The 15,204-nt window shown below is 34.0% G+C and overlaps 1 protein-coding gene across 2 annotated transcripts in view; it reads left to right on the top strand.

Moving 5' to 3' along the window:
• TMEM117 (transmembrane protein 117) overlaps positions 1 to 15,204 on the top strand; it is a 93,204-nt gene that overhangs the window by 53,473 nt on the left and 24,527 nt on the right. The window contains exons 3-4 of one of the 2 annotated variants that reach the window (XM_044677966.1): positions 552 to 651; positions 14,573 to 14,670. In XM_044677966.1, coding sequence (XP_044533901.1) covers positions 552 to 651; positions 14,573 to 14,670 — 198 coding nt within the window. The remainder of the gene's footprint in view (positions 1 to 551; positions 652 to 14,572; positions 14,671 to 15,204) is intronic. The other variant, XM_044677967.1, reaches the window with a different exon arrangement.

Raw genomic sequence — 15,204 nt, 5'->3', positions numbered from 1 at the left:
ATATATATGGGTATATATATGGGCATGTGATTTGGGGTTTAGGCTTTAAAAGATTGTTCTTTGGCAAAAATGAATAATATGAAAACAGGAATCAAGTGATAAGAATTGTACAAACCAGTGGAATTGCTTGTCAGCTCTGGGAGCAGGGAGGGAAGAAAGGAGGGAAAGAAAATGAATCGTGGAAATATGGAAAAATATTTAAAAATTAAAAATTAAAAAAGAAACTGACTTAAGACATATTTTAATATGACTTATAGTTGAACATGAAGTATAGGCTTTCTCTGGATTTTGGTTTTGGTTTTTTAAATGCGTTTATCAGTCTTGTCACTTAAAACGATAAATGGCATAGCATCAGCTGGTTTTTGATTCTGATTGGAATTGCCCCAAACACCCTCAAAACTCAGTGTAGTTTTTGATATTTCAAAGCATAAATGATTATACCAAAGCAAGTGAACTTGAGGATAAAATCCATTTGGACTACTGCTGAATGAAATAACATTTAGTCTTTTTTCACTAAGTTTGTATGTTTGATCATGTGTTTTTTCTCATAGAGCATACATTATTACAGACTTCATGGGCATCAGAAATGAAAGTTTTATGAAAGTAGCTGCTGTAGGAACCTGGATGGGAGACTTCGTTACAGCTTGGATGGTAAGAAAATTTTAAACTTTCTATCGGGGAAGAACTATCCCATGATGTCAAGTAGATGCTACTCTTTGTTGAAAGCAAAACAATAATGGAACTTTGAGGCTTAACACTTAAGGGTATAATAATATTGTAACCACAGTTGGGATTACTTTCATGTACAAGGTGGCTGAGATATCCACTGATGGAACTCTCTGTGCCATCTCTCAAATTCTGTGATTTTATGATTTTGTATAGTTTCTGTGTTATATTAGAAACTCCATAGGTAACTAATATGGTCTTTACATCATGTGTGCTGCTGTTTAAGACAAATATATCTCATAGGATTTCTAAAAGTGGCCCCTGGAAGATATTTATAGGTCTGATTTGCAGTTTGGACCTTTCAGGAAGAGAGGAGAAGAGCTAGAATTATAATAGCTGGGGTGAAAAAGAACATTACCAAGTAAGGTACTCTTTCCTCCAGAATCTGCAGGAATATTATTATATCTGTTTGCTTCCCTAAATGTTGCCAGTCTAGGGGAATTATAGATTTTTAAAAAATGCTACTTCCTAGATTACTCTTGGGTAGGGTTACCCTAAGCTTACACCCACAGGCTTAGTCCTTTCCTGCTAAATGCTGGTTTATATGCATATAAACATATGTGTATATGTTTATATGTATATATGTGTGTTTATATGTTTATAAACATATAAAAAGCCATCACAAAAAGGAGATGGCTTGCAAACTGATTTATCCAAGCATTTAGTGAATAGAAATCATAGAAGTTATACAGATTAAAATATATCAGAAAATACACAGAATAAATGTACTTTCTTACTGGGAGCGAGATATTTCAGCTTAAATCAGTTAAGAGTCCTTATTCCCACACAAACAAAAATACTCCAAATTTCTTTGGAAGGCAAGAAAGAAATCAAGAACATATTAAAGAATTGGCTTCCCCTGTATGTCTGCAGCTTATAAAGTTTCTTTCTTTCTTTGTGTTTGGAGTCAATCTTTAAGGGAATCTGGCACCATACATGTCCACTGTCAAAGAAATAAAAAGAAGATTGTCTCCTCTCTCTAAACTCTCCAAATATCAATTTCATATCTTTATGAAAAACATTCTTTTCAGGAATTTAGAGTCATATATACTTGACATACAAAGTGCCCCAGACTTGGCTTGAAGCCTTGGTCAAATGAGGACTCCCCATAATATGATAGCCAGGATTCAGAAGAGCCATAGTTAATGTCACACAAGTTTTATTAGCCACCACTTAAAGGAGTAGAAATCTTGGAATTCAACATCCTATGAAAGCAAAGGATCTAACCTACCAAGAAACACTAAGTATGATTGATATAGAGGGGAAAGTGGAGTTTCAGTGAAATAGAGGACTTTCAAGCATTCCCAATGAGAAGACCAGAGCTGAAACATGACATACAGATACAGAATTTAAGAGAACCTTAAAAAGGTAAACATGAGCAAACAATTACATGAGACTAAAAGGATTAAACTGTATATGAGAAGATAATACATGTAGTCCCTTAGAATTCTATTATCATCTACATTTATAGTGTAAGTCTAATTAGATAGTTATAGATTCCTAAATAGTGAAAGGATCTGAACAGGCAGTTTCTAGAGGAAATTGGAAATTGAGGGGATGCTTATGAATTACAGAATGGCTGAACAAGTTTGGCATATGAATGTGATAGAATACTATTGAACTAAAAGAAATGATAAAGGGGGTTGTTTCAGAAAAATCTGGGAATACATATAAATTGAATCAAAGTGAAATGAACAGAAGCAGGAGAACAATTTATACAGTAACAATAATGTTATAAAGATAAACAACATTGAAGAACTTAGTAAATCTGATCAGCAAAGTGGAAAAGATAAATCCAAAGGAATCATGATAAAAAATGTTTTCCATCTCCAGACAGAACTGATAAATTCAGCTTGAAGCATGTTTTTCTTTTATTTCTTTTTTCCCTTTTTGTTTGACATATATAATGCAGGAATTTGTTTTTCATGACTATTTGTATTTTAAATGGGCTTTATTTTTCTTGCTTTCTCAGTGAGTAGAGGAGGGAGAAGAGAAAGAGAGAATTCAGAACTGAAAGAAAAATAAAATTGAATTTTAAATAGTATCAATACTAGATTTATAGGTGTTAAGTGACATAGTATCTAAATTCTTAAAACAAAATATTAAATGAAGTACAGAGAGAAATATAAAGTAAAACTATAATAGTAGGGGACCACAGTTTGCCCTTTTAGAAGTAGATAACCTAACAACAACAACAAAAGAAACAAAATAAAAAAAGAAATGAAGAACTTGAATAGAATTTTTTAGAAAAATACGATATGATAGGCCTCTTGAGAATATTGAGCGGGAATAAAAAGGAATATACCTCTTTTCAACTATGTATGGTACATCATAAAAAATTGATTATATGTTGGGATGAAAACCTCACAGATTTAAGGGTAGCTGGCTCTCAGAGGGCATGGATAAGCATTTGTTCTCTGGGATCTCTTGCCCAAGGAGACAGATTTCTGCCTTTTAGCATAATGCCTTTGTAGAGAGAAGGTTCATGGCTAAATGTTTACTCCTTTCCTTTCCTTTCCCCAAGTGTCATATTTCACTAAAATTATATTTATTTACCACACCTTTATAATTGTTATTTTAGGGGTACACTATTTTGGAAGGTTGCGTGTCTGTTATATTTTCACTAATATCTCTCAGAAAGGAAGTAATACTAGGTTAGTGTGGTGAACTTAGCTCCCACTAAGAGCTGTTTGCACAAAAGACTGTCATCAATAATTAGTATATACAGAAAAGTAAAGGAAATTTTTGGTTGGAAGCGAGAGATCTCATCTCAGTCCAGGTTAGAGGATAATCTCGCTGAAGAAAAGTCTGCTCTCAACAGTCTTTGATGTAAGCACTGAAAGTCGGGGGAGATGCTGGGAGTTAGCACTGCACCATACTGTATTTCTGAAGGCACTGTAAAGCCATTCAAAAGGTGATGCTTGCTTTTTACAACTGTCTTGAAGGTTTACAACCATCTGAAGAAATTCCTTCTTTGCTTATGCAGGCACACAGTGTAAGAGTTCTGTCTCAGCATTGTCTTACAAATATTGCAATTCAACATGGTCACAAGTTTGTCCTCTTGGGACCCATTCACCTGGTAAAAAGAGGTATTATACTTATTTTGCCTGCTTTACAAAAAGGAAACCAAAAAGCAACTTAGTCAAAAAACATCTGACTTACATTGTCTCATAAAGCAGAGAGAAACCATGGAGAGTAAAACTAATTTAAATAATTATGTGAGGTCCAAATTGGAGGAAGGAAAATCATTACTGACTGGAGTGTATGTGTAAAAGAGGTTGCAGTTGAGATTTTTGAGCATCTAGGACTTAAAAGGAATTCAACATATTCCACAAGTGAAGGGAGAGGAAGAGAACAGTTCAAGAATGGAGACCAACATAAGCAAAGGAATGAGGTGGGGAAATAAAGATATTTAAGGTGTAGTGTGTGGTGGTATTCCATAAAGCTATAAAAATGAGACAGGATGAGTTTATGGGCAAAACAAATGCTGGCTATTGTCCTTTGAGGAGAAATAAATCTAAATATTACATTAAATGATATTTCCTGCCTTGATCAGTTTTTCATGTGAAAATATAAATAGTCTAGATTCCCTGGTCTGAACTATGTAAGTTGTAAAATTCAAACATAGTCAAGAAAATGAAAAAGTTTAATTTTAATTATTTTATTTATTTAAAATTTATTTTATTAAATTTAACTGATTTAACTTTATGTTAATTCAACCTGTGGCTCAAAGCCCATTTGCATAGGTAGAAATATATGTTCTTAACTGGTAGAAATATATGTTCCATGTGTGGTGGAGTTAGTAAGATCTGGAGAGAGAAGAAAGATTTTGGTGTTTGGACACCAGCTTTGAGAGAGGTCACATAGTTCCAGAACTTTTCAGAATAAAATCCCTAAAAGGAGAGAGAAACATTGGGAAGAAGCTGGCATGATTGATATCCTAACTTTTCTACATGTTGATTTCTTCCTAGAGTCTTTTTCCCCCTTCAGGGACCATATTCTAAAGAAAATCTGAAGTGGATGCCTTCTCTTGCAAAGCTAGATGCCCAAAGTCAAGGATCGCTCTCAAGATCTTACCCCTGCCACTTATGTAGGCATGAATCATTTGAATAATCAATATCTACCAGTGAAGAGAATCTTATGTAAATAGGCTCTGAGCCATGGATAACATTAACTTTGATTTAACTTATTTAATTTAATTTTAAAGTTTAATTTTTATTTAGAAATTGATAGTTATTATCTTATCTTGAAACAAGGCAATTGATTATAAATAAATATCTGTATGAAGAGTCAATAGAAAAATAATTTAATAATTTTCTTCTCTACTGGGACATTAGCCAATATTTGGTCAGATATGAGTATCCTTTTTTCCTCATTTTTTTCTTCAATTAGATGTAGAAACATTTTTTTTCCATTTTAGAATTCAGATTTTTCTCCCCCCTCTCCCCTTTCTACCTCCCAGAGGGGATGAATAGTCTGATATAGGTTGTACCCATATTTCATATAACACATATTTCCACATTGTTCATGTCATGATAGAAATCTCATTTAGGTAATACAGTGGAAGATGACATGCTTTGATTTGCACTCAGATTCCAACAGTTCCTTCTTTGGCTATGGATAGCATTTTCTTCATGAATCCTTTGTGATTATCTTGGAAACTTCCTTTGCTGATGATGGTTTAGTCCTTCACAGTTGGTTATCATATATTTCTGTTACTGTATACATTATTCTCCTGGTTCTGCTCACTGAATTCACTTTGAGTCATTTCATATGTCTTTTAAGGTTTTTCTGAATTCATCCTGTTCCATATATATGGTGAAATAATATTTTCCATTATAATAACCATATACCACAACTTATTCATCCATTCTCCAAGTGATAGATAAACCTCCAGTTTCCAATTCTTTGCCACTACAAAAAGAGCTGCTGATAATATTTTTTGAAGGTGGTGAAGGTAATTCCTTTTCCTTTGGCAGACACAGTAGTAGTATTGCTGAGTCAAAGGGTATGGATAGTTTTATGACCCTTTGGACATGTTGTTCTATATTGTCTTCCAGAATAGTTGTATCAGTTCACAGTTCCACCAACAGTGTATAGTATTCCAATTTTCCCATATCCCTTTCAACATTTATCTTCCTTTTTGGTCATGTTTGCCACTCTGGTAGGTGTAAGGTGGCATCTCAGAGTTGTTTTAATTTGCATTTCTCTATTTGACAGTGATTTGGAACAATTTTTCTTATGACTATGGGTAGTTTTAACTTCTTCCTCTGAGAACTGCCCGTTCATATCCTTTGACCATTTTTCAATTGGAGAATGCTTTATATTCTTACAAATTTGACTCAGTTTTCTGTGTATTTGAGAAATGAGGCTTTTGTCAGAGACACTTATTATAAATTTCTTCCTTCTCCAAATTTATTGTTCCCATTCTAATTTTTGTTGTTTTGGTTTTATTTGTACAGACCTTTTTTAATGTAATCAAAATTATCTATTTTGTTTTTTGTAATGTTCTTTATGCTTTGTTTGGTCATCATTCTTTTCTTATCCATAAGTCTCACAAAGAAACTTTTCCATGTTCCACTAATTTGTTTATGGTGTCACTGTTTTTTTTGTAGGATTTATTCATATATTATTCATATATTAGATTTGGAGTCCATATTGCCTTCTGTTGTTACTGTTTTTATGTTGATTTATCTGTTTATATTCAGAGTCTTAGAGATTTCTTCTCCTTGGAATCTTTGGTATTTTCTATCTTTTTAACTCTTTCAGATCTTCTTTAGTTTACTTCAAACTCCTTTCACTTCTGATTGTGATTTCCTTTGGATCTCATTGCAGCTCAGCCTCTTCCCACACTGGACAGTTTATAGTTTAGCAGTCGAAGTCTCTGTCCTAATTAACTTTTGGGTGGTCCTCAGTTGGATATTGTGCTCTTTCCTCAAACTTGGTGGAATTCTACACATGCATACTGTTCTGTCTAGGTGACTAATTCCACTTTTTTTACTCCTTAGTTCTTCGGTTTAGCACCAGCAATTCAGAACCTGCTGACACTGACAGTCCGGAGCCTGCTTTTCCTGGCACCAGTAATTCAAAGCTACTGGCAATTCAGAGCTTTGCAGCATTGGTGCTTCTGGGTTGCAACCCCTAGCAAGCTTTTGTTCCCGAAGGACTATAGTCTAACTGGCCATTTAGCCTCAAGGAAACTACCACTGTCTGAACTCAGAATCTTTATGGCACTAGAAAGAGGGAGAGGAGATAAGGATGTAGGGGGTAGTTTTGAGTTAAGTCTTTGACATGTTCTTGGGTTTAGTAGTATAGTTTTATACCTGAAGTGTGAGAGGTAAGATATGGTTGCTGAATGAACTCAGGGTCAATGAATGCCAGTTCCTAGATTTAAAAAAAATTGTTTTGGGTTCTTAGTTTTCCTAGACTGTGGAATTAACTGAAACTGCTTTATCTTGGGGTATAATTTCTGTTTTGAGGAGATTTGAAATGTTGTGGAGATCTGAGGAAATGTCTAGTCTGTCATCTTGTTACTCATGTACTTCAAAAGCTAAGAGCTTCCATTCCGATGGTGGAGACATCAAGGATATATATAAATATAGATATAGATATAATAATTATTATTATTTTATCAATTACATGTAATAACAAATTTCCATATAACTTTTACAAAGTTATATGATTGAACTTGTCTCCCTCACTCCCTTCCCTTTCCCCTCCTGGAGCTGCCAAGCGATTTGATCTGGGTTATAAATGTATTATCATACAAAATATATTTTCATGTTGTTCATTTTTTTAAAGTGAGTGATCATATGAAATTAAAACCCCAAAATATAAACCCAAATAAACAAGTGAAAAATGATATGCTTTGATCTGCATTCAGACACCAATAGTTCTTTCTCTGGAGGAGTACAGCATTCTTTGTCATAAGTCCCTCAGAATTGTTCTGGATCATTGTATTGTTGATAGTATCTAAGTCTATCACAATTGATTCCACAATATGAATATATTTAGAATAAATGCAAATATAAAATACAAATTTTTAAAAAAAATTAATTCAAAGATATTTTATTTTCCCAATTGCATGTAGTTATAATTCTTAGCATATATTTACCAAAATTATAAAATCTAAACCTTTCTACTCCTCCTTCTCTCCCTTCCCTCCCTCCACACAGAGATGGATGGCAATCTGGTCTGGGCCATATATGTATTAATGTACAAAACATACTTCCATATTGTAAGAACACATTCAAACAAAACCAAAACCCTAAAATAAAGCCATAAATATACTGATGTGAAAGTATACTTTGAGCCACATCCATCAGATTCCAACAGTTCTTTCTCTAGAGGTGGATAGCATTCTCCATTATAAACCCTTCAGAATTTTCCCAAGATCATTGCATTGTTGTGAGAATAGCCAAAATTCCACAGTTGATCATTGTAGAACATTGTCGACATTTTTCTGGTTCTACTTATTTCTCTCTGCATCAGTTCATGTAGATCTTTCCACCTTTTTCTGAAATTATCTTGCTTATCATTCCTTATATCACAACAGTATACCATCACCAATATATACTACAATTTTTCAGCCATTCCCCAACTGATGGGAATCCCCTCAATTTCCATTTCTTTGCCACCACAAAAAGAGCTGCTATAAATATTTTTGTATAAATAGGTCCTTTCCCCTTTTTTTACTATCTCTTTGGGATACAGACCCTGTAGTGGCATTACAGGATCAAAGGGTATGCTCAGTTTTGTAGCCCTTTTGGGCACAGTTCCAAATTGCCTTTTAGAATGATTGGATCCTTTTACAACACCAACAATGCATTAGTGCCCCAATTTTGCCACATCCCCTCCAACATTTATCACTTCCCTTTTCTGCTATATTGGCCAATCTGATAGGTTTGAAGTGGCATCTCAGCATGTTTTAATTTGCATTTTTTCTAATAAAGAGTAATTTAGAACATTTTTTCATATAATTATTGATAGCTTTGATTTCTTCATCTGAAAATTGCTTGTCCATATCCTTTTACCATTTTCCAATTGGGGAATGTCTTGAAATACAAATATTTTTGAGAGAGAATGCATTTTCAGTTAAGTCTCCATGTCTTATGTTGGTCCTATCTCAGTGCAAACAAATTCCAAAGTTTTGCTAGTATTTATGTAATCTAAATATATAGTACTACTACATGGTACTTTTCTTTGCTGCACATGGAAAATCTGTTTTTGATTAGCGTTTGGTTCCTTGCTAGGCTTCAATGTTCAAAAAGCTTTCATGAGAGTAAATGGGCTGGATAGCAATAACTGCATCTTGTTGCCCTGTATGAATGATAGTATAGTAGAGAACTCTATTTTACAGCCTCAGCTTCTGCCATTCTCTTAACAGTAAAATGTATCAGGAAAACACAAGGCACTTGAATCATAATCCATCACCACCTCACTCCTTTGCATGTATCATTTCATGCAGTCATTCCTCAACCATCTGCTCCCTTTGCCAGTAACATACAGACAACCAAGGTTGATTAGTTCAAGGAGGTGAAGTGCTGGCATCTTGTCTGATGGAAATCACTTTCAATTGTTCCATTCTCTGCTCCAGTCTCACTTTTTTAAGTATTGCCATTTTGGTGTCATATGGTGTCCTGGACAAGCCAAATGCATCCAAATTGTCCTTTTGCCCCTCTGGTTTATTGTAAACGCTAAATTCATTGTTGGCTAAAGTCAGCATATATCTGCACTTGAAACTTTGCTCTATACATAATTTTTTAACTTCTCAGCAATAGCATACTTCAAGATTATGAAGTCCAGGTTGTTAATATAAGATCTTACTGCTGACCAGGATTCTGTTAGCAAACACAGCTGATTTTTGGTGACTATCATTCTCTTGATATAAGAACTTTTCACAAATCCTATAGGCTGGTGTGTGTGTGTGTGTGTGTGTGTGTGTGTGTGTGTCTGTGTCTGTGTGTGTGTGTGTCTGTGAAAAAGAGAGAGAGAGAGAGAGAGAGAGAGAGAGAGAGAGAGAGAGAGAGAGAGAGAGAGTACGTTCACATCTGTCTGTCCAGTAGCCTCCCCGCCCCACTGAAGAATTTTTTTGGTATCATTTGGTATATTTCTTTTTTTCGCCTCTTCAATTATGTTTGCTTGAGTCAAGTGAGGCAGTGACTTAGCAATTACATAGTTTTTTAAAAAAACACAAATTTTTGATAATAACCAAATCTAAGTTCTTAGAATCCCTTAGGTTTTTTAAATGTAGCTAAATCAGGAATACTTTTGTCTTTCCTGGGTTGATGTTCCCATACCTTATGTTATAATCTGATCTATATAATACTTGACAGAGGCTCTTTTCAAATTGGCTCTTTCTTCTAGCACCTAAAATTCTCATCAGTTTTTTTCAGATTCCTATATTTCCAAATGCAATGATACCTTCAATGTACATATCAACACTAGTAGATAAAATTTTCAATTACTTTTTTAGCCATTTGGAAGGTCACAGATGATCTTGACATTAGTACATATGCTCAATTAGGTAAAATCCTACTGGATCAGTGAAAGTGGTCTTTTAAAAAAATCTTCCTGAGGCAGCTAGGTGGCTTAGTGAATAGAGAACTAGGTCTGGAGATGAGAGGTCCTAGGTTTGAATTTGTTCTGAAACACTTCCTAGCTCTTCTCCCCTGGGCAAATCAGTTATCCCTGATTACCTATCTCTTATATTTGCCTCATTTTTTTTGCCTTATATTTTCTGCCTTAGAACCAATCCTTTCTAAGTATCAATTCTAAGACAGAAGGTAAGAGCCATTAAAAACATATTTTTCCATTATAAGAATTTGGTAAAAGTCATGGTTCAAGTTCAGTGCTTGAAAACTGCCTGCCTAATCAATCAACAAGGGTACCTCAAACCCTTGAAAATGGGGAGTTAGTACACTTTGGCTCTTTTTGTTTGTTTGAAGTCTAGTTTTTAATATACATTCCAAAGGTCTTTCCTTCTTGGGTTACCTGACTCCGTTCTTTAAAAGACTGCCTCAATCTCCCATTTCTGTTATATTTTCCTTTAAAACTTTTATAACAGCTTTATTCTTACACACTTTTTCTTTTATTTCTTATGAAATAAAATGAAAAACTTTTATTACAACTTTGATATACATAATATTTCTTATATTAACAAATATTGGAGTAAATTTAACTCAAAGTATATGAAGAAAATTTTTAAATGAAAATTTAAGAAGAAAAATATTCAAGTTAAAAAACCCTTTAGTATTATTAAAATAATACCTGAGCAATATAGCAAAAAACACACTCAAGAATTATAATGGTAGTAATACAATAATCCAGGACATTCCTGAGGGACTTCTGAGAAAGAATGCTGTCCACATTGAAAGAACTATGGGAGTAGAAATGCAAAAAAAAATTATTACTTATGATATTACTTGGTTATATGGGTATATGATTGGGAGTTGCAGCTTTAAAAGTTTGCTCTATGATAAAAATGAATAATATGGAAAATGGGTATCAAATGATAACATTTGTACAACCCAGTGGAATTGCTTGTTGGCTTTGGGAGGGAAGAAAATGAATCATGTAAACATGGAAAAATATTTTTAAAACTAAAAATAATTTTAAAAATAGAGAAAAAGAATTACAATGATAAACAGAGTATAGAGATCCTGTTCTATAACCAGAGACTAATCTGAGTGGCCTAGGGTGGTCATCGGATGAAAAGAATGAAACAGATTGGAAGCACAGCTTGTTAGTTCATAATGCTCCAAGGTATAATGGAGTCACCAGTTTATTATAAAGGAAATTAAAGATCCCTTTCCCCCAAAAGCCCAAGAAAGTTTCCCACAGTTACCGAGAACAATATTTTCACTATAGTCAAAACAAAAGCCTTAAAAACCTTCAGGTGTAGATAAAAAACCTATGCTAAACTATCAACTATATGTGTTATCATTAGGTGAACCCTGGGACATCTCATTTCCAGCCCCTGAAGTTCTCAGCCTTGATGGTATTAAACAATTTTTTGAGCCTCATTATTTTACTTTAATTCTGGGCAAAATGCCCTGCCAAAGGTTCGACCTTGGCTGTACTAGGCAGCTGCATTCTTGGTCAAAGGGGAACAGGGTTAGCCCCACTCCTGCTGGATTGCTGAGAGCCCAAGGCTTTTTCATTAAGACTATAATGCATTTTAAAGGAAGGTGAGAATTTATGAAAGGAATCAGAAGAGGAATCTCAGATTTTTATCTTAGATAGCCCACTCCATCTCAACTATGATAGGGAGAAAAATTCAATACACAGCTCTGCTGGTCTGTATTGATCTTTTGAGGGGGTCCAGATAAAAATATCTACTTGAGATTCTAATTTCTCTTAATAGCTCCCAACATATTCCCCCTTCTCTTCAAAATAACATGATTTATTACACAGGAAAACTTTGAATAATGAAAGAAGTTATAAATTGGTTATAATCATCAATTATAGTTAGATCTGATATGAATTACAGATCAAATTGTTTATGGCTCTCTATAAATAAATAACAATAAACAGAGGAATGATATATAATTATGCATGTTTACAATTCAGAGGAAATATGTATGTATATTTATATATATGAATGTATATACAGATGTTACATAAATGTATGATTTTTTAAAAGTCTCTAAATGAGATTCCTCTAAATGAGAATACCAAGTGTCTAGATACAGCTGTGGAACATTAATGTCTGTACTATCCTCAGTTTCCTCTCCCAACCAGAAAGGGCTTGAGTTGAAATTTTACAGACTCTGCCTGCTTGGATGGGTTCACAGACAGAACTTTCTCCTGTAATCACCCCTCCTTCTGCCTTTCTTCCTCTCTTCCCTTCCCTTAACCTTCTCCAATATCAAGGGAGTTGAGGGAGAGTTTAACATTACAGGCTTTGCTCTTAGTGAATTACCTTTAATGAATCAACAATAGAAGTCTAGTTCTTTTTGTCTAAGGAGTAAAAGGTTCTAAAGTTCCCTTACAAATGTATTAGGGGTCTGGTGCATGCAAAATCCCCTTCAGTTTACCTGGCAGATGCAACCTTTCTACAAAGAGGATGCTGGAGGATGGCTTCTGAGAGAATCTCGATGACATAAGAGGAAAGTGCCTTGAAAAAACTGAAACACAAAGACTTCTGCATTGGTTCAAGTTGACTTATTACATGGCTGTGAACTTCCTCTTTTTTGATTGGCTTAATTCAGCTCTAGTTCTCTCTTTGCTACATTTGTGTTTTGGGAAGTTTGACAATGCTTTTTTCTCATGGGATCCAGGGAGAGACCATGGAATAATGGGAAGAGCCTTAGAATCTTTTCCCTCTTTGAGGCTTGTTCTTTTTCATTCTTGGTGCAGAGTCTCTAATTTGGTCAGAAAGAAAGCTATAGAACTCTGGGAATTGGAATCTGGACTGGATATTGCTGCCAGCCCAGCATTAATGTCTTAAGAAACAAAGATGGATCATTAAAAGTGACTGAGTATCCCAGCCAAATAGAAGCAATTATCTGACAATCATATTGCATCTGTACAGGTAGAACTTTATGGGAACAATGCTAAGTAGGAATTTAGCTAAGTTTTGAATTTATTCCTTTAGAAATCAAGGTGATATAGAGGAGAATATAACTCAGAGCTATTGGAGGAAATTCACATTTGTTATTACTACATCTTTGAACTAAATATCCTTTTTGTAAATTCAACCACATTAAATGGTTAAATAGAACTGGGCTACTGACCCTCAACCATGAGGGAAACAAACATAACCAGTACAGCTGTTTTTAAAAAATATACCTTTATTTCTCAATAAACTCAAAGTTTTTTTATTATAAAGTATTAACACATTTTACATTGACAAAAGAAAGTGATTTCATTCACATTGACTGAGGAGGCTAGTGACCATTAATAAAAGAAGTAATCCTACACATCTTGAATTGCCAAAAAATCAAGAATTCCAATGGCTAATTACTATGCAAATTTAGAAAACTGAAAAGAATTTCCTGTTTTGACTAATAGACTTAAGGTGAGTTTTTCTATGTGTGTGTGTATAAATTTGGAAAGAAAAATTTAAAAAACTACTCTTAAAAAGTTAGGAATTTCTTCTCCTTTAAATAAAATAAGTTTTAGACAAAAAAGAAAATCCACACAAACCCACTACAGTTTTAATCCAGTTGTAGTAGAGAAAAGAATTAATTATGTTAGGACCTCTCTGGAACCCTAAGTGCCTATGTTATAGCCCTGAGAGAATGGGGTCAGGGAAGACACTTTACAAGAAATTCCAGCTCTACCACTAATACCCATGTGACTTTGGGCAAGTCACTTAATCCCTCTTGGCCTTAGCTCTTCATCTGTAAAATGAGATACTTGAACTAGATTACCTCTAATGCCCCATCAAATTTTGAATTTGTTTTCTCAAGATTCTGTAACTTTTAAATGATATACAAATGTTAGGTATTGTTGTTATTCTAGACTCTAATAATCATTTAATTATTTAGCTATGTGTAGGTTGCTGGCACAGCAGCTGTATCTGTTGATCTCATCTCTTGTATAACTTATGTGTATTTTATGGGAAATAGGAAAATTGTTTCAAAGGAGAAGTTGATTAATGATTAAAAATTCATTTTCATACACTGGAGACATATTAGGCCAGGATAATCTTTTACTATAGTTCTATACACATATCCATGTGTTAATAAATATAAACTTTAGTTGAAATGATGTGTTGTAGTAATTTTATCCTTGAAAATATGCTAAATGTTTAAAATATATCTGATTCACACTATTGTAAATTGTATGCATCCTGATTTTAACATTTTTTTTACAGAATAACTTTGTTTTGTTTCTTTAGGTCACTGATATGATGCTTCAAGACAAACCATATCCTGACTGGGGAAAAGCAGCTAGAGCTTTTTGGAAAAAGGGAAATATCAGAATAATTTTATTCTGGTAAGAAATTATTTATTCTGCCTATACATCTTGTTAGGTGTGTAGATTTATATGATTTTTTATTGTTGGGAAATATTTAAAGGGTGAAAAAAGACTTTTAAGATATACTTTATTCCAATAATTTAAATTATTACTCTTATTATATTAATATACAACCTTAATTTTCATCAAAATCATTTCTGTTCCATCTCTGTGTCCCTTGGTTCTAATACATGAGCTTTTGCCCTATCTTTTAAAGGCCTAATCTTTCATACCCAATATTAGCCCTCTTTACCTATGTTATCTCTATTCAGACCATCTAACCTGTACCCTCTGGATCCTTTAGCTTTGATAGGTCAGCTTTTGCCTTATCTTGCCAGGATCCAGGCCTCTGCCATTTCCTGCCATTGGATACAAGATTAACCCCCCTGCTTCTAGTTTCCTTTCATACGTTATCACCCTCCATTAGAATTTCAGCTACTGGAGGGCAGAGAATCTCTTTCTTGCTTGTATTCATAATAACAATATTTATTAGAGTGCCTGGAACATAGTAAG

The sequence above is a fragment of the Gracilinanus agilis genome, chromosome 5, assembly GCF_016433145.1.
Source record: "Gracilinanus agilis isolate LMUSP501 chromosome 5, AgileGrace, whole genome shotgun sequence".
Lineage (NCBI taxonomy): Eukaryota > Metazoa > Chordata > Mammalia > Didelphimorphia > Didelphidae > Gracilinanus > Gracilinanus agilis.
Note: the sequence above shows the minus strand (reverse complement) of the source record. Positions and strands in the feature narration are given on the sequence as shown.